Source organism: Anomaloglossus baeobatrachus, chromosome 12 (genome assembly GCF_048569485.1).
Source record: "Anomaloglossus baeobatrachus isolate aAnoBae1 chromosome 12, aAnoBae1.hap1, whole genome shotgun sequence".
In the NCBI taxonomy this organism is placed as follows: domain Eukaryota; kingdom Metazoa; phylum Chordata; class Amphibia; order Anura; family Aromobatidae; genus Anomaloglossus; species Anomaloglossus baeobatrachus.
Window position 1 is genome coordinate 39,897,632 of NC_134364.1, and position 25,509 is coordinate 39,923,140.

Sequence of the window (25,509 nt, forward strand, 5' to 3'; positions counted from 1 at the left end):
TGTCACACGGTACGATATCTCTGACGATGCCGGATGTGCGTCACTAACGACGTGACCCCGACGACATATCGCCAGATATATCGTACCGTGTGACGCCCGCATTAGTATCTAGTTTCAGAATTATTTCTTACATTTTTCAAATGCTTTAACAATAACAAAAACTGAATGAATATACTGTTCCTACTCCATACTTAAACGAAGGCTATTGTCAATCAACTAGCAACATAGGTATTTTTAGGGATTGTATCATCTAATATATAAAGCTGAATGTGTGTATGTGTGTGTGTATGTCCAGGATTAGCTACAGCCACAAAATTTTGCACACTCACACTTCTGGACCCCGAGAGCGTCATAGGCTATGTTTTGAGGGGACATTTTAACCCCGCGCTTTACAGTTATTCACCAAAAAACCTGCCTCCATTAAAGCGAATGGAGCTGGGAGCCAGAATGCAGCCAGAAGTTCAGAAGAATGCGCAGCCACGCCCTTATATGGAATGTTGGCATGTCACAATGCAGCCAGGGAAAGAGACAGACGCAGACAGGGAAAGAGGCAGACACAGACAGGCTAAGAAACAGACATAGACAGGGTAAGAGATAGACACAAAGAGACAGACACAGACAAAGAGACAGACTGACAGAGAAAGAGAGAGACAGGTAAAGAGAGGGAAAGAGAGAGACAGGTAAAGAGACAGACACAGACTAAGAGACAGAAACAGACACAGGGAAACAGACAGACAGGGAAAGAGCCAGACAGGGTAAGAGACAGACAAAGACAGGTAAAGAGACAGACAAAGAGACAGACACAGGGAAAGAGACACAGGGAAGGAGACAGAGGGAAAGCGACAGATAGGGAAAGAGACAGACAGGGAAAGTGACAGAGATAGACAGACAGGGAAAGAGATTGAGACAGACGGAGAAAGAGACAGTCAGAGACAGACAGGGAAAGAGATAGAGAGAGACAGAGAAATATATACAGAGGGAGAGACAGAGAATGGGAGAGAAACAGAGAAACAGTTACTATCCCGGCCAGCAGCGGGTGCTATGTTGTGAGGCGAAATTTTAACCCCACGCGTTCCAATTTACCAATCAATTTTGCCCCTATCTACATAATGGGGAAAAAGTGAAACGAAAAGTGTTGGGGGCAAATTGACAGCTGCCAGTATGTACCGTACAGTTGCTAATGTGGGGCCCCGACATGGATACTCACCCCACTCAGGAATATGAACACACACACAAAATGCGCCACACACTACCACGTACTTGAACACATATACCACCCTCAGCACACATTTCACCTCACATACACCAACCTCGCCACATAATCGCCCTAAAACACACCTATTTGTTTTGTGGTTTTTGTGTGCAGAATACATTATTGTTAATACATTCTATTTTGTTAACAGCAGTTATTAACCCGGGCGAAGCCGGGTAGTAAAGCTAGTTATATACCTTAAATGAATTATCCAGGCACGAGATATTTATGCACTGTCCTGCAGATAGGTCATCAATGCCAGGTCTGAAACCAGGTACAACCAGTGGGCAGCTATGACAAGCGCCGGCAGCAGCAGGATGTAAATACGTTGAAAGAAGCCGCAATGCGCAGTTCTATTCAATGTGTAGTGGTCACTGTTGAGTACTGCAGAACAACCTTTATTCAAGAGATTAGCAGATATCCAGGATCTGTCTTCTTTTTCTTCTTCATTTTTTTAGATAGAGCTAACATATTCCACATCAGCAAAACTGTCCTCATTGGGGCTCACAATATAAATTCCCTATCAGGATGTCTTTTGAGTGTGGGAGGAAACCCACGCAAACACAGGGAGAACATACAAACTCCTTGCAGATGTTGTCCTTGGTGGGATTTGAACCCAGGATCCCAGGGCTGCTAGATGGCAGTACTAACCAATGAGCCAACGTGCCGCCCACTGTACAGTGCTAAGCACTGGGCCACCATGCCACTCGCCGTACCCAGCAGAGAACTGCATGTTGCAGCTCCATTCAATGTGTTTACATCTGGCCTCCATCGGATTTCATACCAGATGGTCAGTGGGGGTACCTGATGTTGTTCCCCCACCAATCTGATATTGATAAACTATCTAGAAAAAAAGGTCATCAATATTCTGTGACTAGACAATGCCCTTAAGACATCCTAATAAATCTGATTAATTATTTTATTTACTTGGCTTTTTAAGATTCTAGTTAAGTATTTAAAAAGTAGTTGTTTTGTATATAAAACCCTTAGCTTGTATAGCCTTTATAATATGTTATTTCACTATAGTATCGTACATTTTAAATTCAAGTAGCGTTGAGATGTAAGATCTAAGAGTTGCATCCGTTGACCTGAAAGATCTTGTACTTTACCGTTCTATAAAAAAAATAAAAATTCCTGCAGCTTCTACTTCCTGACTCCCATAAGACTTTATATGTAAGTAAGGAGGAAGAAACCTGCTGAGCCTTGCTTTGATTGAACGCTTATTGTGCTGTCCTTGGCAGCCAAATAAAAGAGATATTCTTAGTAACAAACAATGCAAAGAGAGAAGAGATGGGGATGGAGATTTCATACATTATGAGTATAATACATCAATACATTTAGAGAGATTACAATTATATATTCCTCTTTATATTATGGTATTTTGCATTTTCTTTTTTCTCATTTTCATGTCAGTAACATTACTGATTTGCATAATTTGAAAGGTACCTACAGCTAAATTAGATATAGAATTTTTTTAAAAAAAATCTGTATTTAAAGGGCTATTTCCAAGACAAGCAACTTTCCAATTTACTGTTTATTAAAATCTCCTCTCTTTCCCCTCATTATTATTATTTTTTATTTATTGCTTGTTGCTTAAGTTACCAGCCACTGCTAATGTCTAACAGAGGTGGCTGAACATAAACAATGCACACCATTTTAATATTGCTGCACTCCTTAGGTACTGAACAGGCAAAGCTGCCTCACATGGTGGCGTCCGAGAGTACACACTTTAGACAAATAGTTCAAAGATGATCCTTTCAATTTGTAAACCGGGAATCTGAGGAGCAGTAATAGACATAAATGCATCTGTAATAAAGGGTTTCACTTTTTATTAGCAAGGAACCACAGTCACTGCTGTCAGTCTGGAAAACTATAAATTTGTCCTCTAAACTTTAGGGCAATAGGTTATTTTACTGTTTGACCATTACTGGGCTGTAAAACCTTCTTATCTTTTAGGTAAACCATTATCAACTGCATTCTTGTGGCGCTATAATTGAATAATTAGCTATGCAAAAGGGTACAGGCACTGAGTAATATTACTTATAAAATATTACTCAATATTACTTAACTACCGGTATAAAGTTCTTTGTAACAAAATAACTGGTGTTTTTTCCTTTACAGATTGTTGCAATCTACAATTTAGTGTTGTAGGAAATGTCACAAACCACTTTTACGCAAATAATTATTTGAGTGTTGTTGAAATGACAAGTACAGTATAGAGTTGTCACGAGGTGACTGCTAAGATAGTGGGGGACAGGGGCTCATAACCATTCCCTCAGTCTAAGGGACCCTAGGCTATCCCTAACCTCAGGTTTACTCCTGATGGAGCAGATGCCTGAGTCCCGTTCCTGACTATGCTCCAGACCAGTGCTAATCTGATACTCCCACCAGAGAAGGACGGGGCAGGAGTGTGATGGAAAACCGATAGACAGACAAGGGAAAACCAAAACTCTGACACACTGCACATACACAGGAATAGAGAGACTCCGGAGTAAAGCAAGAGCAGGAAGGTAACAACAAAAAGGCAACAAGGGTTAACTCCACAACCGCACTCAGCAACAAGTTGAATGACCATCAGTTAGTCTGGATCACAACACTTCACCAGAATAACTAAGATAAACTATAACTGGCATAGGTTGAAGGATCTAGCCAGCATAAATAGGAAAGGAGCAAATGTAATTGGGTTCCCCAAAGTATGTGATCAAAAGAGACTAACAAGCAGACTAACAGAGATTTAACTCTTTTAACTCTTGCTAGTTTACCTATGAATTACCAATCTGCAAGTCGACACCTGCGTTGATAACAGACACCAGAGAAGTTATCAGACTGAGTGTAAGAATCTGTAGTCTGAACAGAACCCAATACTACCATGACAGTCAACAAAGTTTGTAAAAATGTTCGTGTGACAACAGTACAGATGAACATTGAGAAAAGGGGAAGAAATAGTTTGAGATACTAGGCACCTTTGGTTACAGGGATGTTCCGGTAAATTATGAATTAGTGCTTAAAGTCCTTAGACTGCTAATAAATAAATAAATATATAAATAATTCTCCGTCTCAAAATTCTCTGCAGATGTCATTCAGGTGCTTATCTACACATTGCAAATTACTAGCGTTGCAGTCTCAGCCAATAACTGACTGAGGTGGGTCACTGCTGCAGCCAGTCAATGGTTGAGGTAATTTTGGGATGGAACCATATGGTGGTCATTGCTGCACTTTTTTAGGATTCTACTCTTCCTAGAAAGAATCCAAAGACATTTGTTGGTATAAAAGGGCTCTTTTGAAGTTATAGGTGTCACTTATTTTGATTCTGTTCTGTTTATATCGAGCCATAATACAGTTTTGTACATTACATGAGCCTAAGAAGTAAGGAGTGGGATCTCTGAGGGTGCAAATAGAGACAAAGAAAATAGTTATATTGTGATTTATGTAATATTTTCATTTCAGGTCCTTGTTCATTAATAACAATACTCTGTTATTCTTTTAGGAGCTGATATTGTCCAGTGGCTAATTAAGAACCTCAACATTGAAGACCCAGGTAAAGATTTTTTTTCTAGAATGTATTTTCTTTTGTCCTTTTTTTGTTATATATGTTACCGGCAATGTGTAAAAACAGGCATTCTTTAGAATACCTAGGCAATGTATACAATGCCGGAAATGGGTCAGCAAAGTATGAAATACATCAGCTGTTCATACATTTCCTAGTCCTTCTATAGAATACCTAAATGACAAACAGGCAGAGTGTAGAATACTACAGGGGTGGTCTGTCCAAAAGTAGGCAGTCCTGTTGTTCATTTAGGATTTCGTCTTTCATTAGTTTTTTGACTGTTTGTTACTTCTTTCATTAGTTTTTTGACTGTTTGTTACTATAGACTTTTCGAATCTGGGCATTATATCAGACTTTGCCTGAGCAATTCTTATCATTCTTTATAATACCTAGGGAATTTAGGGAACAGCGCAGATATTTCATACCTTGCCTGAAAATGACAGGGATTGTATACATTGCCTAGATATTCTATAGAATGCCGGGTTTTCATACATTGCCTGTAACATATACATTTCAGCTTTTCTTTCCCTACAGTTTTGTATACTTTTTTTTTTATTTTGAAACTAGAATATAAATGGGTTGTTGGTTATGAGTGATTTCACACAGGTTATGAGCAAGAGATTGTTTGTCACAGTACAAAGAGACCAGCAGCTACTGTCTTGCTTTAGTCAGAAAGCAGCTGATTGAGCTGAAATGAAAGTTTATCAATGACGACAAAATTTGATGCATATAAAGAGGAAATTATCTGGTGCAACAAGCATCGCTCCTCGGGGAACCCTAACGGTTCAGGAAAGGAGTCATCCTGATTGACTATATCAAGCAGTGGTTCCCTCAAGCACTAAATGAGTTGAACTGTCCCCGAGGACAGCAGGATGTACTGCTGCGTGCACTCTTTACCAGCTGGTTTAATTATCTTCCATGGAAAATGTTAATTTTAAAAATATTTTCGACATTCAACAAATAATTTGTGTGATTATTAGCTGTCAGGTGTTACTCATCTTAGGTTTTTCTGTTTGCTCTACCTGGTTCTTTAATTTTCACTGCTAGGTTATTCTAAAAATACCCTACTCTGCTGGTCTCTTTCTATTTTTGACACGCGCTTCATTTCTCATGAAGTGGACAATTAAAGGCAATCTGTCACCAGGTTTTTGTTACCCCATCTGAGAGCAGTATGATGTAATAATAATTTTTCATTTATATAGCGCTATTAAATGTAGTGGCAGAGACGCTGATTCCAGCAATGTTTCACTTACTGAGCTGCTTAGCACAGCTTTCATAAAATCACTGTTTTCTCTTCTACAGATCTAGCAGTTCTCTAAATGTTCAGCTATGCATAACTTCGCCCATGTTACTGATTGCTGGTAGGAGTAAAAAATGTCACTGTATTTTTCAGATTATAAGACGCACATTTCCTCCTAAAATTTTGGGAGGAAAATGAGTGGTATGTCTTCTAGTCCGAATGTAGCTTACTGGGGGGGGGCGATGGAGTGGGATCACAGGAGGCAGGGGAGATGCTCCGGGCGGTGAGGCAGGGGCCACCATTCTGAAAATGTCGGCAGTGCGGGATTCAAATAATGGTATGGAGTCGGCACATGTGCAGATTGAGTTCTCGACTCAAGATCTCCTCTGCACATTCACCGCCTCCAGCCCATTGATCTCCCTGCAGTGGACTTAAGGAAAATGCCACCCTCAGGTGGCGCATGCACAGATGAGATCTCGGCTTGTCATTGAGCTGATAGCTCAATCTGTGCACATGCAGACTACGGGTGCCATTTCTTTGAAGCCCGCACCGCTGACAGTTTCTGGTTGTTCCTTCTGCCTCAGTGCCCACAGTGAGCATCTGGGACACCCGCCTCACCGCCTGCAGCATTGCTCTACTCCACCCCTGCCTCCTGTGACCCCTCTCCACCTTCGCTGCTCACCCCTCCGGTAAGACACCACCGGATTATAAGACTGACACCATATTTTTTTCCCTTTTATTTTTCTCTAAATTTGGGGTGCGTCTTATAAAACGAAAAATATGGTAAATTGCCACACTGTTGTGCAATAAAGATGAGTGCTCTATTTTCGAGATGTGGCTTTATTCTACATGTTTCGGAGTTACCCTCCTTCAGCAGGTGCATCACATGTACCAGATAAATTGCAGCAGCGTGACAATTAACCCTTTCCACTCTTAGCAACTATCACAAAGTATCCTCGATACTGGAGCCACAGCAGCTGGTTTTTCAAGGTTTTTTCCATTTGTGTCTGATACAACCCCTCCAGGTTAGCAAAACCTAATTGTAGGTTCACCATACTATAAAGATCAGACCCTGTTTGCGCCTTTGTTTCCTCCAATCCAGCACACCACTGATTGGCAGCTATCTACCCATGCACAGTGAACACAGAAATCAGCCAATCAGTGATGTGGGCAAGGTTATACAGAGTTCATGAATATGGAGGACTACCTGGTAGCAGGTTTAGCAGTCCTCTAATGATAATCTCCTGCTGATAAAACTGTGATTTTTATCAAAACTAAAATTAGCAGCCCAGTAAGTAACACATCACTGGAGTCAGGGTTTCTGTCTGTACATTATGCTGCTGTCAGATTAGATGGCAAAAATATGGTAAAAAAAAAGAAAAGAAAAAAACAGCTCACCACATATTGCTATTTCTAGTCTGGAACTCGGAATAATATCTCAGCCCAAGACACCACATGTGGAATAATGAGAGAAAGGAATCCAGCTACACGGACATTAAAATTTTCTTTTATTATTGCATAATTAAAATTGAGATTACATCCATAACCGGCTTCAGATACAAAACACTGACGCGTTTCTGGTGTGTAAAGTGCCTTTAATCCCGGTGTTAGACCATGATGAAAATGCATTATTTAATCATGCAATATTCAAAGAAGACTTTAATGCCTGTATAGCTGGATTCCCTTCTCACTTATCAAAAACAAGGTGACAGATTCCATTCAAAGCACCACTCCAGCGCTTTGTTTTTCCAGTGCTGGAGTAGTTCTTCTAATTTAAGGTCCCAGACCACAGTTTTATATTCTCATGCTAGCGTTTTTCATCTTTTATTGGCAAAGCTCAGGTCCCACGGCGCCATCTTGTGACTGCAACTTCTGACAGGCTGAAAGTCAGAGGGAATGGCCACAAGTTCTCAGTACAAGTCTATAGGAGCCAGAACAAGGCTCTCATAGACTTGTATTTAGTTGTGACCTCCGCCGCACTCCATGAAACACTGGAGCTGCCGAGAGATCACAAATCACCAGCGCAGTGGTGATAGAAGGGGAAGACACTAGAGGGTGAGTATAATACAAGGGAGCAGGGGATTTGCATGTAAAGCACCACTCCAGCGGTGCAATAAAAAAAAGGTAGAGTGAAGCTTTTGCACTCCATGAACTGTAGGAACATTTGTAAAATGTGACCTACCGTGTTCACAATTTGTTTTTTATTCTTTCCTTATGTCTGGTGGCAGTTTTCTGTTTCCTAGGTCTGACAGCTGCATAAGAAACATGAGCTAAATGTATAAATCATGTGCAACATTTTCTGTATCATGAAAACTTTACCCTTGCCTAAGCCTGAACAGACCAGTTATACATTTGTAGAAGAGTGCCCTAAGGGTGCGACATTGAATTTAGGCAAAAACCTGTTGGTAAAATATTTTCTAATTTCTTCAGTTTCTTGGAAAATGCGCTCCACCTTTACAATGCAGCATAGAATATTAGAGATATTCTTTGATCAAAGCAAAACTGAAAGGGCATGTCTGTAATATGGCATGTGATGTAAATGCTGACATTTTTTGGTGCTCTACGTCTAGTAGCTTGGTCTGAGCGATGTATAATACGACTGTGAGTTTAATACAGCACTCAGTACCTCGATCAATTAATATGATTTCTTAATGATTAAAAACAGCAACATCATTTTTACCAAATATTGCACAGTGATCGGTTTTATTAAAAAAATTAAAAAAAAAATCAATTTTTAAAATGAAACTTGGCACGACCTGTGACAGGAATGAACTCTTTCCCTCCAGGTGAGCCTGGATGATGTTTGCTATTAGTCTGCTGTAATTGTAGATACACGTGTGTCTATAGGAAACTTGTCTTCTATACTGATGGATCATGTCTGTTTGTTATGGATTGCTCCCATGGGTCTATGTTATTTTATAGATTTCTTCAGTTAAAAGTACCATTAAATGTACCTTAATGCATTCCTCTGAAATTGTCATCACTCTGCCTGCAAGCTAAATGTACAATATGAGCCGTGTCTCTACAAATCACATTGTATGCTATTTTTATCTTCTGTTTTTGTTTTCTTTCTTTTCCCCAAAAGATATCAATATCTTTTTCTATAACCCCTATGTCCAAGCATATTAAGTTTGCAACAGGTGAGGTGACTACACAGTATATAGCTACATTCACACATCCTTGTGAAAGGTCTGTGTTCTATTTTGTTTTTTTTCTTGGATAGACAGCATACGAACCTATAGAATTTCATGACTCTCTACACACATCTCATAGATCCGAGTGTGAGATTGGTGAGGGTCTAGAGCAGTGTTTCTCAACTCCAGTTCTCAAGACCCACCAACAGATCATGTTTTCAGGTTTTCCTCAATGTTAGACAGGGAATAATTCCGTTACCTGTTCAACATTAAGGAAATCCTGAAAACCTGACTAAGGAAAACCTGAAAACATGATCTGTTGGTGGGTCTTGAGGACTGGAGTTGAGAAACACTGGTCTAGAGGACTATGCTGGTCCATGGACAATGGGAATCCATGAAACACAGATGGAAATGAGAATGCTTCTGATCTACTTCCGTCTTACTTCCTTTTCTCAGAGATGGATCCATTGCTTAGTGATCAATTTGAATATAATTTAAATAAATTAAAAAAAAAAAGTCCAGATTTTTTTTAATTGGCTTGGGAAGAATCATATCTTCTTAGGCTATGTGCGCACGTGTGCGTAATTCATGCAGTTACGCTGCGCTTTGTAGCGCAGCGTAACTGCATGCGTCCTGCGTCCCCTGCACAGTCTATGGAGATTGTGCAGGGGCCGTGCGCACGTGGCGTCTTAGAGCGCAGCGCTTCGGCTGCTGCCCGAAGCGCTGCGTTCTAGAAGTGACATGTCACTTCTTCCGTGCGCTTTGCCGGCAGCTCCTGCTCTGTCTATGGCAGGAGCTGCAGGCAGAGCGCATGGAATCGGCTTTTTTTTTTTTTCTCAACGGACATTTTCTGCAGCGATTTGAAGCGCACATGTGCTCTTCAGATCGCTGCAGAAAATTCTGCAGTGACTGTACGCAACGTGCGCACATAGCCTTAGTGTTAAAAAAGAATGAAGATAAAAAAAACACAGATGGAACTAGGATGTAACAAGGATAGAAAAGGTTCTGCTTCTTACAGATGGTAATGTCATACAGATGTGTTTATGTAGCCTCATTCTTAGGGCTCGCTCACATGAGCGTATAACACGGACCAGTGCTATCTGATGTTTTATAGGCTAGCACTCAGCCTATTGATATACTGTCACACTAAGTACGGGAAAGTACCAAACGAAAGGGAAATCCCATGTCTAGGGAAAGGGGAGATAGTGACCCCTGAGCAAACCTACCTTTGGCCCAGGCTTCCCTCACCACCGTAGATAGGTTCTGCACATATGTGCCCAGCAAGATACCTGACCCTGGCTGACCCTTAAATAGGCCCTAGGTAGGGAATGGATAGGATGAGGTCTTAAGGCCCCTTTACACACTGCAACATCGCTAGCGATATCGCTGTAATGTCACCGGTTTTGTGACGTAGTAGCGACCTCCCCAGCGACATTGCAGTTTGTGAAACGCATCAGCGACCTGGCCCCCTCTGAGAGGTCGCTGATCGCTACACATCTCTCAGGAATATTTTTTGGTCCTTTGTTTCCCGCTGCGCAGCATGCATCGGTGTGTTTGACACCGTTACAGTGACTTCGTTAGTGACTTCCCTTTCAAATAGCTGCTTTGACACGTCCCCAACTACCAGCTAGGTCGTTCTGCAGGTCCGTATCGCTGCTGCGTTGTTGGCCAGATCTGCCTGTTTGACAGCACACCAGAGACTTTCCAGCAATCCCGGCCAGGTCGGTATCTCTGTTGCGATCGCTAGAAAGTCTCAGTGTGTATAGGGGCCTTTAGTCAACCCCACTAAGCTCTGAAGAACACACAGGGAATAACACAGAGAAAAGTAAACAAGACGTGTAAAGGGTTGTTAAAGAGGTGGTCTACTACAAAGCATAGTGGCCACATCGATGTAAAGCTGTGACAGAAGGCTTTTTCTAGCTACCTTCTGTTGTCTATTCTGCCTGTGAGCGGCACTATTACTGTCCGCTCATCCCCCATCAGATGACCCCGGGCTGCAGTGACCTCTTATGTCCAGTAATATCACGTGAACTTATGAAATTGCAAGTTGACCCAGCAGCACCAAGGCGAGACCCAGTCTCCGTGAGTGACTGGGCTGTGGGGGGAGTTTCAACATTATTTGGTACATCCTAGTAGTAACACACCATAGTTTACTCCGGTGAAAAAAAAACAACTTCAAAGGGATATTCCCACAATAACAATATTTTGTAAGTAGCACAGTATCTGTATTACTATTGATAGTGTACAGCACAAGCCCAATATAATCTTTATTTCTTGTACCTTTATGTATTTTTTTTCATCTTCTGGTCCTCGTTGCAGTGATCTTCACAGAGCTGTATAGGTTGTCCTATTTTTACTAAATATATATTTCCCATTAACCATTGCATTACATATCTTTTTGAGAGTTCTGACCGTTGGACATCAATCTGACGTTTTGTATTTGAGTTTCTATTATTCTTGTAAAATTTAAAAAAAAATGTAAAAAAATTGATTGTTATGTCACTTGATTGATTCAGAAAACTGCGACCACATTCTGATTTTGGGAATAACCCTTTAAATCCTTTGTTCACCCTTGAACAGGTTAGCCACTACTTTTGTATCGGCTCCTTAGCGAGAAAAGCAATAAAATTATACCGTATTTGGTACAAAGGGTGTATTAATAAAAGCGAGTATAATAGTGGCTGATTTGAAAATAATGTTACAGAATTTCAGGTAATATTATTTACTAAAATAGCTCATTTGAGTAAAGGCGTTCTGTGTAGAGCTGAACGAAAAGACATAAGCCACCAACCATGGTTTGTTTTTTCTTTTTTCTTGCAGTGGAAGCAATACATTTAGGAAGCCTTATAGCAGCCCAAGGTTACATCTTCCCCATATCAGATCATGTCCTTACGCTGAAGGATGATGGAACCTTTTACCGGTTTCAGGCAAGTGACAGCTCAGAATTGATTACTGTAATAAACTGCTAAATTTGCTGCAATATCATGTAGACACCTGAACATCACATCAATATGTGTCTCTTGAACATCTCATTTCAATGCTATGTTGAATAGCATTCAGAAAGTTTTTGCTCCTTATTACTCTGCTCTTCTGGGTAGTATATACTACTGTCTCTACATCAGCCATGACAGTAAAAAGGGCTGGCCTAGGTAACGAACTGAGCCAGACGGCCAACTCCTTCATTATACCACCTACACAGTCTGTATCACAACCACCATGGAAGTGAGTCTACCTGGGAACACAGTGTATTTGTTTGCTATTGTACAAATCCTTTAAGCATTGGGATTGGATGAATGGCATTTTGCCAAAACCAGATTCATCCATCATACTGCCAAATAGTTCTGTAAAAAACTATGGATACAATATTGCGTGTATGTGAGCGATCCTAAAGAGCATGGCTGAAATTGACCCATCCATCATGAGAGCAAAAGGGCTTGTGACACTGTGATGCTTCAAGATTAGTGATGCGTGAGCACTACCCTGCTCGGGTGCTCGGTACTTGTTAAGAGCAGTTGAATGCTCGGATGTGTGCAACTTGAGCACCCAAGTATAATCAAATTCAATGGGTAAGGGTGGATTTACACGCTGCGACATCGCGAGCCGATGCTAGCGATGGCGAGCGTGATAGCACCCGTCCCTATCGTGATGCGATATGTGAAGATCGCTGCCGTAGCGAACATTATCGCTACGGCAGCGTCACATGTACTTACCTGCTTGGCGACGTCGCTGTGACCGGCGAACCGCCTCCTTTCTAAGGGGGGCGGTTCGCCCGGCGTCATAGCGACGTCACTAAGCGGCCGTCCAATCAAAGCGGAGGGGCGGAGATGAGCGGGACGAACATCCCACCCACCTTCTTCCTTCCTCATTGCTGGCGTGTGGCAGGTAAGGAGAGGTTCCTCGTTCCTGCGGCATCACACCTAGCGATGTGTGCTGCCGCAGGGACGAGGATCAACTTCGCCCAAGCGACAGCAGCGATAATTGAGAGAGGACCCCAATGTCAACGAGGAGCGATATTTTGGACGTTTTTGCAACGATCCAAAATCCCTCCTAGGAGTCGCACACAACGAGATCGCTACAGCGGCTGGATGTGCGTCACAAAATCCGTGACCCGAACGAGATCGCTGTAGCTATCTCGTAGCGTGTAAAGCCCGCTTAACTCAAGCTTTTTCTCTGGATGATTTCAAGAAAAAATGCTCACGTCCCTCATTGTTTTCCATTATACTTGGTACTCGAATCGAGCCTGTCCGAGCGTCTAACTGCTCGTTACGAGCACCCGAGCATGTGGTGCTCACTCATGACTAGTGACGAGTACCCAGCACTCGAGTATGGTAGTGCTCGCTCATCACTAGTTACGAGTACCGAGCACCCGAGCATGCTAGTGTTCGCTCATCAGTAGCTACGAGCACCCGAGCATGGTAGTGCTCACTCATCACTAGTAACGAGTACCGAACACTCGAGCATGGTAATGCTAGCTCATCAGTAGTTAGAGCACCCAAGCATGGTAGTGCCCCGCTCATCACTAGTTTCGAGTACAGAGCACCCGAACATGGTCGTGCCCGCTCATCACTATTCAACATCCTTCTGGCTCGTAGTGGGGAGATTTATCTGCAATTTATATTGATAGTAACTTTGCACATGCTAATATTGAAAAAAACCAACTAAATCAATAACCAATTTTTGATACACTCAAACACTGGCAAATACAGTTCTAGCTCAGTATAATTGGTTTGCACAGAAAAAAGATGGAGTGGACAGCTGATCTAGAAATTAAGCATAGATAAAGAAAAATATCGCAACAATCCTCACAGACTTTTGCCATTGAAGAGGAAAAACTACAGCTGATTCAGGCATTACCAAACCCAAGGAAGACCTTGTTCTCAACTCTCTCTCGTTGCTAAACTGGGTATATCTCAATGCCATAGTTTTCTGTCTTTGCACACCGTGGCCCCTTCTCTGTACAGATGGGCCATCTTCTTCTTATGGCTCAGCTGCAAAGCAACATTGGAGAAAAGGAGGTCCTTGGCTTCTAAGTTCTACTTTTATCTATTTCTTATCTATATACCTATGAATCAATGTATGTATAGATGTATATGAGCATAAATATTTTGAGAAATGTATGAGTGTATTAGTTTGTTGCATGTATGTATTACTTTTACTGTTTTTATGCGGGCGTCACACGAGACGATCCATCGTGCGATATGTCGTCGGGGGTCACGGTTTTCGTGACGCACATCCGGCATCGTTTGTAGCGTCGTTTTGTGTGACACCTACGAGCATCTCAGAACGATCGCAAATCGGTTACAAATCGTGTATCGTTTACACGTCGTTTATTTTTAAAAAAATCGTTTAATCTTCTCTGCGCCGGTTGTTCATCGTACCCGGGGCAGCACACATCGCTCCGTGTGACACCCTGGGAACAATGAACACAGCTTACCTGCGTCCCGCGGCTCCCACCGGCTATGCGGAAGAAGGAGGTGGGCGGGATGTTTACGTTCCGCTCATCTCCACCCCTCCGCTTCTATTGGCCGGCGGCTGTGTGACGTTGCTGTGACGCCGAACGTCCCTCCCCCTTCAGGAAGTGGATGTTCGCCGCCCACATCGAGGTCGCTCAGCAGGTAAGTGCGTGTGACGGGGGTTTAACAACTTTGTGTGCCACGGACAACTAATTGCCCGTGACGCAGAAACGACGGGGGCGGATACGATCGCTTGTGCGATCGCACGATAGATCGTATCGTGTGACGCCCGTATTACACAGGGACTCTTAACTGTCTATTGCAAATGATAATAGTTATAACCCAAAATGGTCAATTACAGACTCACCTGGTGTAAGAAGGATTTTCTTGGTCACCGGACATTGACTGTTAAACCTGTAAAACCTAAAGGGTGCTTTACACGGTGCGACATCACGCTGCGACCCGCCCACGTTGCTGTTTCGACATGGGGGTGATCGCTGCCATAGCGAACAATATCGTTACGGGAGCGTCACACGCACATACCTGCTTAGCGACGTCGCTGGAGACACCGAACAATCTCTCCTTTAAGGGGGCGGGTCGTTCGGCGTCACTAAGCGGCCGCCCAATAGCAGAGGAGGGGCGGAGATGAGCGGCCGGAACATGCCGCCCACCTTCTTCCTTCCTCATTGCCGGTGGACGCAGGTAAGGAGATGTTCGTCGTTCCTGCGGTGTCACACATAGCGATGTGTGATGCCGCAGGAACGACGAACAACCAGCGGCATGCACCACCAACGATATTATGAAAAGGAGCAATGTGACTCAACGATCAACGATTTTTGACTTTTTGCGATCATTGATCGTCGCTCCTTTTAGTCACACAACGATATCGCTAACTGCGCCGGATGTGCGTCACGAACACCGTGACCCCGACGATATATCGTTAGCGATATCGTTGTGTGTAAAGTACCCTTTAGGGCGAGGTTAGATTTCAGTCAGACACAATTTTTCTGTGTTCAAAACACATGTAAACTGGATCTGGAGTTCACTGCTAATTGCCCAGTTCCAAAAGGTTATTTTTGAGGATTAATTTTGAAACAGAAAATATCCAGCGATCAGAGACAGTAAATTCCCCGTTACACGCATCGACGTATCTAACGCTATATCGCCGGGCTCACAGATTCGGTGACGCACATACGGCATCGTTAGCGACATCGTTGCGTGTGACAGCAAGGAATGACCGTTAGCGATGGAAAATACTCACCTTATCGTCCATCTTTGACACGTCGTTCCTTTACAAAAAATCGTTGCTTGCTGAGGAAGCAGGTTGTTCATTGTTCCCGAGGCAGTACACATCGCTATGTGTGACACTTCGGGAGTGACGAAGTACAACTTGCCTGTGGCCGCCGGCAGTGAGGAAGGAAGGAGATGGGCGGGATCTTACGTCCTGCTCATCTCCGCCCCTCCGCTTCTATTGGGCGGCCGCTTAGTGATGCCGCTGTGACGCCGAACAAACCGCCCCCTTAGAAAGACACAGCGATGTCGCTAGGCAGGTAAGTATATGTGACGGCTCCTAGCGATTTTATGCGCCACGGGCAGCGATTTGCCCGTGACGCACAAACGACGGGGGCGGGTGCTTTCACCAGTGATATCGCAAACGATATCACTGCGTGTAACACCCCCTTAAAACTAAAGTATCATAAAATAAAGGCCCAGTCACACTAAACAACTTACCAGCGATCCCAACTACGATACAACCTGATAGGGATCGCAGGTAAGTTGCTAGGAGGTCGCTGGTGAGATGTCACACTAAGCGACGCTCCAGTGATCCCACCAGCAACCTGACCTGGCAGGGATCGCTGGAGCGTCGCTACACGGGTTGCTGGTGAGCTGTCACACAGGCAGATCTCACCAGCAACCAGTGACCAGCCCCCAGCCAGCAGCGCCGAGTGGAAGCGATGCTGCGCTTGGTAACTAAGGTAAATATCGGGTAACCAACCCGATATTTACCTTGGTTACCAGCGCACACCGCTTAGCGCTGGCTCCCTGCACACCTAGCCACAGTACACATCGGGTTAATTACCTGATGTGTACTCTGCTACGTGTGCAGGCAGCAGGAGCCGGCTTCTGCGGACGCTGGTAACCACAGTAAACATCGGGTAACCAAGAAGCCCTTACCTTGGTTACCCGATATTTACCTTTGTTACCAGCGTCCGCCGCTCTCACACTGCCAGTGCCGGCTCCCTGTTCCCTGCACTCCTAACCACAGTACACATCGGGTTAATTACCTGATGTGTACTGTGGCTACGTGTGCAGAGAGCAGGGTGCCGGCACTGACAGCGTGAGAGCGGCGGACGCTGGTAACGAAGGTAAATATCGGGTAACCAAGTTAAGGGCTTCTTGGTTACCCGATGTTTACTGTGGTTACCAGCGTCCGCAGAAGCCGGCTCCTGCTGCCTGCACATTTAGTTGTTGCTCTGTCGCTGTCACACACAGCGATGTGTGCTTCACAGCGGGAGAGTAACAACTAAAAAATGGTCCAGGACATTCAGCAACAACCAACGACCTCACAGCAGGGGCCAGGTTGTTGCTAGATGTCACACACAGCAATATCGCTAGCAACATCGCTGCTACGTCACAAAAGTCGTTCCTTAGCAGCGATGTTGCTAGCGATGTTGCTTAGTGTGACGTGGCCTTAAGGGTAAAACATTAGTAACTTACACCAATGAAGGGTGTTGTAGATACACATTAACTTACCCCTTCCTGGATTGCTTATCACCCTCTGGTCAAATAGTTTTGATGTCCTTGTTGAAGATATCTGTCCACTTGTGGATCCTTGAACCTTAAAGTTCAATGTACTTGAAAATTATACACTGTGTGCACACTTCATAGACAGTGAGTAATCCACCATATCATCAATTTTATGCATATTTTCCAACTTCAAGCTGTATAAACTTAATTGCTTATAGGATAAAGTAGATTGGGTGATATGTATTTATGTAATGAAGGAACCCCCTTTCCCCACTCATCAAGGTGTGCAGGATTATTTGTGCAGAATATTTCGGCTACTTGTTTTCCTCAGGCAAAATTGGCTGAAATGAGATTAAGGCGGGCTTTGCACGCTGTGACATTGCTAGCAATTGCTAGAATATGTCGAGCGCGATAGCACCCGCCCCCGTCGCACATGTGCTATGGGGCGATTGCTGCCGTAGCGAACATTATCACTACGGCAGCTTCACACGCACATACCTGGTCGGCGACGTCGCTGTGACCGCCAAACAATCCCTCCTTCAAGGGGGAGGTGCGTGCGGCGTCACAGCGACGTCACCGTGACATCACTAAGCGACCGGCCAATAGAAGCGGAGGGGCGGAGATGAGCGGGACGTAACATCCCTTTCACCTTCTCCCTTCCGCATTGGCGGTGGACGCAGGTAAGGAGATGTTTGTCGTTTCTGCGGCTTCACACACAGCGATGTGTGGTGCTGCAGGAACGACAAACAACATCGTACCGGCAGCAGCAGAGATATTATGAAAAGGAGCGACGTGTCACCGATCAACGATTTTTGACGTTTTTGCGATCGGTGATCGTTGCTCCTAGGGTTTACACGCTGCGATGTCGGTAACGGCACCGGATGTGCTTCACTAACGACATAACCCCGACGATATATCGTTACCGATGTCGCAATGTGTAGAGCCCGCCTAACTGACTGAAAAGTCAAAAATTGGTTCCAGTCTTACAGAGGGATGCAACACTCCTAAGATATTGGGGCGCGATCACAGAACCATCAAAAGTTTTGTTGCAAATATTCAGCAGAGTGGCAAAAAAAATGGTTTGAGAGAAAAAGGCACACATTAACTAAGCAAGATTTTGGAATAATCAAACATGAAGCGACCAGTAGCCCATTATTCTCCAGTGCTGTCATATCCAGAACTGCAACCTCCTTGGGGACCCAGAAGTTCAAAGGTATTCAGTGCTCAGAGACCCGGCTGAGGTATGAAAGGCTTAAACCCGACCACTACTGATTAAGACAAAGAAGGGAAAACGTCAAGGCTGAGCCAAGAAATATCGGAAGCCAGATTTCTCAAAGGTTTTATTGGCTGATGAGATGAGAGTGACTCCTGATGGACAAGATGAATGGACCTGTGGCCGGATCAGTAATGGGCACAGATCTCAACTTCAACTAATATATCAGCAAGGTGGAGGGGGTTCTGCTATTGTATTATTAAAGATGAGCTAGTTGGACTTTTTCGGGTTGAAGACAGAATCAAAATCTTCTCCCAAACTTACCTCTAGTGTTTTGAAGACACTTTCTTCAAGCAGTGGTACAGAAAAAACTGCATCTTTCAAGAAAATCCTGATTTTTATCCAGTACTCCATCTCAGCATCAAAGTTTTCACTGCTCGGATGCTGGTAAAGGCCTTAAAGATGAAAGAATAATCACCAAACCCCATCGACACCTGACCTAAATCCTATTGAGAACTTGTAGCCTCTTCTTAAAAGAAGATTTAGGCTATGTGCGCACAGTGCGTTTTTCGCGGCGTTTTTGCGCGTTTTTCGGGTGCGTTTTTGGCCTCAAAACTGCATGACTTTGCTTCCCCAGCAAAGTCTATGAGTTTTCAATTTTGCTGTCCGCACACAACTTTTTTTTTAAGCTGCGTTTTTGAGTTTAAAAAAAAATGGACATGTCAATTCTTTCCTGCGTTTTTCTGCGTTTTCCCCCCATGCAATGCATTGGAAAACCGCAGAAAAACGCAGAGATCAAAAACGCAGCAAAACGCAGCCAGAAACGCACCAAATCGCGGTGAAAACGCATGTGTTTTTTGCCGCGTTTTTTTACGCGGGTGCGTTTTTAGCGGCCAAAAACGCAGCGTTAAAAAAACGCAGTGTGTGAACTTAGCCTTACAGTGAGATTTTGCCCAGGTGACGTCATCCGCATTGCCGGGCAAAATCTCGTGCTTACGCAGAGATATCGCTGGTTTGCGAAGGCACAGTTATGTTTTGGTTCTGCTTGCCATAGGGCAGAGCAAAATGCACCTGCGCGAGCCGGGAATGTTTTTGCTCAGGCTCGAGATTTTGCCCGGCTACATGGATGGCGCAGAAGTTTCATTTACATCAATCATTAAAGGAGCTAAGATCTGTGCCAAAAGGAAGGACAGAAGCTGCGAAATAAGACGCCCATCAGACTGGACTGAAGAATTTATGTACTAGGCGGGAGATATTATAAAGGTATTTGTGTGGTTTGCAGGGGGAGTCAGTGCACAAGATGCACCTTTTATAGAGTGCAGCAGAGGTGCTGCTTAAGGTGCTAGTTTTGGTTTAAAAAAAACAAAATCTGATGACAGGTTCCCTTTAAACAGTTGAAAAATATTTTTTGACTTTGTTACATGCAGTCATACTAAAACAGATCTGTCACTAGAACAATCATGCCTATCTAGGGTCACCACAGTGCCAAGTTCATTAAACACTTCTGACAACGCTTCTTGGACTACTTCTAGAATCCTTCCGTCTTTTAAGAACATGTAATCACATCTTCCCTGCAAATATGTAAATCGTACACTTAATCAATATTCATTTTTATCTCCTCCCTCCAGCCCTTAGTGGTGATTGACAGGCAAGACCTTCTTGAAGTCTGCGCAAATCTACCATAGATGTAATCTAGACATCTGCAGTTACCATTGTTGAACTTGTTTCTTGCAACAGATGGTGTTATAAATTTGTATTGTATTTAAAAAAATAAAAATAAAAAATCTTGCGCTATAGTTTGATAGTGATTATCATCAGACTAATTGCAATCCCAATTGCCTTCAGGCAAGAAAAAGTGACTTGGTTACAAAACTAATTAATACTTAACTTTTGCTAGGAATTAATAATAAATAAGAATCTACTAGGTGAAAGTACAAAAATGTGTCAATTGGTGCAGTTAAAAAAAAAAAACACTCATGCCCAGAGGTACTACTATAATGTACTAATTGCAATGTATAAAGCCCATTAATTAATGTCCACTCATTGAAAAAAGAGTGGGCAGCACTGTTCTCTGCTTCTACAAACAATTAAAGAACCGGGGCATAGGAATACAATGCATAGTGATGGTGCTTTGCATGTGAAAAAAAAAGATAATTTTAAGCCCACAAATGTTAAGAAAATGCTGTAGTCACTAAACTGCGTGAATAAGTCTTTTTTTTTTTTTTTTAAATAAAAAGTGCATATTTACAGGAGACAGCAGCGGGGTTTATAGGTGATGGCCATTTTGCGACCAAACTCACTTTCTCTAGACCTCTGAGAAAGCATGATTGGGTGCGAAACAGCAGTTGCCCATTTATGCACGCTGCTACTCTCTACTGTAAATGGGCAAATTATTTTTACTCAATTTGGTGAGTGCCAAATGTTATTTACATTTTTATGCCTTTAATGGTATGTACGCACACTGCAGATCAGGTGCAGAAATTTTCTGGACTAAAAAAAATAGCTTGTTGCAGAAAAACGCACCAAAAAATGCATGCCTTTTTTAGTGCATTTTTGTGCCATGTGTTTTTTTGTTAAATCAATGCATGAAAGGACTATAAAAACGCAAGGAAAAAATGCACCAACAATTGACATGCTGCAGATTTTTTTTGCACCCCAAATTGCAAGGAATAAAGAAGCAATGTGCGCACAGCACTTCAGAATTATCGTTGACTTTGCTGGCATAAGGATAGACATGCAGATTTGGGCAATAAACTGCATCAAATCTGCAACAAAAAACTTAGCGTGCAAACGCTGCATTTTTTGGTGCAGTTTGTTGCCCAAATCTGCATGTCTATCCTTATGCCAGCAGAGTAAATAAGAATTCTGAATTGCTGTACACACATTGCTTATTTTTTACTTGCAGATTTGGTGCAGAAAATAATCTGCAGTATGTCCATTGTTGGTGTGTTTTTTTTCCTGCATTTTGTAGCCCTACCACCCATTGACTTCATTAAAAATGTATGGCACAAAACCGCACGAAAACGCATGCGTTTTTTGTGCGTTTTTTTCTGCAAGAAGGTGCAGATTTCCTGCCGAAAATGTGTATACCAAATCTGCAGCGTGCGCACATAGCCTTAGAAAGCAGTTTTGTTATATGTTTTTATTCCTCAAACCTGTGAAAATGTTAGTGTAGTGTAATACAATCACCGATCAGTGTCTTCTCAAGTGTCCAGCGCAGTTCCGGTCATCTTATATTTCTACGTAGTAACCTGCAATAGTCAGATATGTGTCATTAATCTATGATTTACGAGAATGAATAAAGTTGGTACTTTGTCAAAATGATTAGAATTCACTAATACATGGTAAAATATGTTGTAGCTGTTACCTAGCAGTAGATTAGAGTGAGCCACTGCAGTCCAGTACCTTTCTCCATCGCTGCCCTATCATCTGTGTCATTGTGATTGTACCAAGGGATATAATGCTGTTTAAAAATTCAGAACAGCCTCCCAACATGTTCCACCTAAATTGCTTTTGAAGCTCTTCCAAATTATAGTCGAACAAACTTACTGCTGGAATAGGGGGAATTCATTTTGTGATGTCAATGACAACAGTCTGACCTCGAACTACTTCATGTATGTGTGCCGTAAATCATCCAATGTCAGGCACGACCAGATAGCAGTATTTGGGGCTGATTAATACATCTCTAAATTGTGACTGATGCTCAGATAAGTTGTCACTTTTCTCAAATGACAGTGAATGAAGGGACAGATAAGTGGAAACCTTTGGAGACGGTTTAGAAAGCCTGATCTTACCAATATGTCCAACAAAAACAAGAAAAGACACCACTCTCTCCAAAGTCACAGTACAAAAAAAGCAAATGGAGCTGGTCACGTTCTTAAAGTTAAACTGCAGAAATAACACAGCGTCTTGTGCAGACTAATGACTTAAGCTGGCCATACACATAGATGCCTGTCGGCCGAACAAGGTGTGTTAGGGCTCAGTAGTATTAGCAGGATGTTGAGTGGACTGCAAACTATGACCAATGAGGAATGGTTGAAGGATCTGGGAATATTTAGCTTACAAAAAAAGAAGGCTAAGAGGAGACTTAATAGCTGTCTACAAATATCTGAAAGGATATCACAGAGTAGAGGGATCAGCACTATTCTCACATGAGAAGCAATGTCATAAGAAGTGGAGGCATTGTCTTGCAGGAACAAGATTCCTTTGGACAGCTTGCCACGCCTTTTGGCCTTCAGATCTGCCTTCAGTTGGTCCAAAAGTTCAATGTAATACTTTGCCGATGGTGGAACCCTTTTGAAGGTAGTCCACTAGCAGCACACCCTCCTTATCCCAGAACACAGACGCCATCACATTAGTGGTGATTTTTGCACCCCGAACTTGTTTTGACGAGGAGAACCACTGTGCCTCCACTCTTTTGACTGATCCTTGTTTTCAGGGTCATACAAATAAATTCAGGTCTCATCCATAGTGATCAGTCGATCCAGGAAGTTTTTATCAGTCCGAAAACGCTGACAAATGGACCGGGAAGTTTTCACTCGCATGCTTCTCTGATCTGTTGTCAAACATTTGGGGACCCACTTTGCAGATCGCTTCCTCATGTCCAAATGTTCATGGATAATGACACAAACACTTTCACTGGAAATCCCCATGATTTCTGCTAATGCTTTAGCTGAAATTTGTCGATTCTCCAGTATGAGGTTGTGCACAGCATCGACGATCTCCGAAAAAACAACCACTCTCGGTCGTCCAGGATGTTCCTCATCATTGTTGCTGAAGTGACCTGTTTTAAATTTGGCAACCCAGTTTTAAACTGTGGAATATGAAGGGCATTGATCCCCCAATGTTTGCGACATATCACCATGAATATCCTTTGCAGACTTTCCTTGCAGAAACAAGAATTTTATCACTCCTCTGCTCTCAATTGCTGTGAATATCACATTAGACTCCGCCATTTTGCCATTAGACTCCGCGTGCGTAGAATACTGTTACCATAAGCAACAAACACAAAATTTTTAAAACGTATATTAGACACGTAAGACTTTCATGTGATGTAACATTCATTACCATAGAAGCAAAAAAAGATCACAAAGCCAAAGACTTAGCAGCCCCTCGTAAGTTCTCCTTCAATGGAAGTCTTCCATTGAGGCTGGACAAACATGGTTTAGGGAATCCTGTATTGAGCAGGGGGTTGGACAAAATGACCCTGGAGGTTTCTTCCAACTCTAACATTCTATGATTCTATCAAACTAATTTTGATTTGAATCCTAATTGTCGACTTATTTTAATGCAATAATGTAATTTATTTTCTAATGTACTTTAATTAAAAAGTCCTTACCATTCCCTCTCTACTCTGCTTTAATATTTTTTTTTTACCTACTTCCAGTATGATGACATTTCATTTGAGAATCCAGAATGCATGATGGGATACTCAAACAAGACGTCATCTGTCCCATACCATGAATTGCAGAAGTCACTTTTTGGGGCGGAGTTGAACTCTGCTTGTTGGTGTCCTTTCTTTACAATGCGCGCTGATAGTGTGCTCTCTTGCTGGCTCATCACTTCTCATTAGATCCAGCGAGAGAGCGCACTGTCACTGTGCTTTGAAAAGAGTTTTGCACAGTGACAAGGGAGCTCTTACTGAGAATTCGTCGGAATTGACAACCGAAGTATGTTCATTAGAGCAGGGACGTGCCTAGCCCCTGAAACAGACATCACTGATGACGCTTTGTTTCTGGGTGTGGACAGTGGTGGCAGAAGTTACCGCAGCCTCTGCCCCCTGATGACATCTTGTTTAAGTATTCCAGCATGCACTGGGGATACACAATGAAATGTCATCAAGCTTGAAATATGTTTAAAAAAAAGTTAGAGAGTAGAGCGGGAATGGTAGGGACTGTTTAATTAAAGTACATTGAAAAAGAGAGTAGATTATTACAGTAAATAAATATTTAGGATTAAAATCAATATTTATTTCGGACCACCCCTTTAACAATTTGGTTTTTGGGCTTAAAAACTAATGGCTACATGAATTATTGTCATGGACTTATAGTTATCTACACATTTCATAAAGGAGCATTAATATTCAAGCAGTGCACTGTCGAGCCTTATCTAATTAGCCTGCAAGTAAGCAGGGGTCAGACAAGGGCAGCTTCGTTCTCAATAACTGTAGCGTCTGTCACATCATGCCATCCCAGGAATTCTCTACCCCCTAGGACTACATTTTTTGTGTAAGTTTTTATTTATTTATGCACTTTTTAAGGTTACTGGGAAAATATAGATGCCTTTCACTAAACATGACAATGTAAAAGTTATATAGTATACAATGTATTTCCTATACAATCATTTTTTATTTCTCCAGTGTTCTTGGTAGCTTAATATATAGGTTGCAATAACATGTTATATATATATATATATATATATATATATATATATATATATATATATATAATATATAATATATATATGTCTCCTGTGGTATAGTATTCTTGCTTTGTGTTCAAGCCTATGGTTCCCTCTGTAAGCATTTATTCTATGCTTTCTCATGACTATTTATTCCCTAGGTTGCCTTACTCTGGGTTATGGTCTTTCTTTTAGCTCATATTTTTCCTTGGTGTTATTACTTTTACACCTATTATACAGTTAGGTCCAGAAATATTTGGACAGTGACACAATTTTTGGTATTTTAGTTGTTTACAAAAACATATTCAAGAAATCATTATATAATCAATGCAGGCCTAATGGGGTTGTCCGCTCTTAAGCCATAAGTCTGAAGTCACTCTGTGACTTCTGAATTTGCCGGTTTCACAACCGGAAATGTCGGTCATTTGGCCATGAATATGCACACTCCCAGCCAGAATCTGATTAGAGGGGCGCGGTCTCGTTCAATGCAAATGTATTGAGCAAGACCGCCCCCTCTTGTTGG

The 25,509-nt window shown here is 42.5% G+C and overlaps 1 protein-coding gene across 2 annotated transcripts in view; it reads left to right on the top strand.

Moving 5' to 3' along the window:
- Positions 1 to 25,509, top strand: part of RGS6 (regulator of G protein signaling 6) — a 538,337-nt gene that overhangs the window by 410,370 nt on the left and 102,458 nt on the right. For both annotated transcript variants that reach the window (XM_075331066.1, XM_075331067.1), the window contains exons 4-5: positions 4,740 to 4,790; positions 11,994 to 12,100. In XM_075331066.1, the coding sequence (XP_075187181.1) occupies positions 4,740 to 4,790; positions 11,994 to 12,100 (158 nt within the window). The remainder of the gene's footprint in view (positions 1 to 4,739; positions 4,791 to 11,993; positions 12,101 to 25,509) is intronic.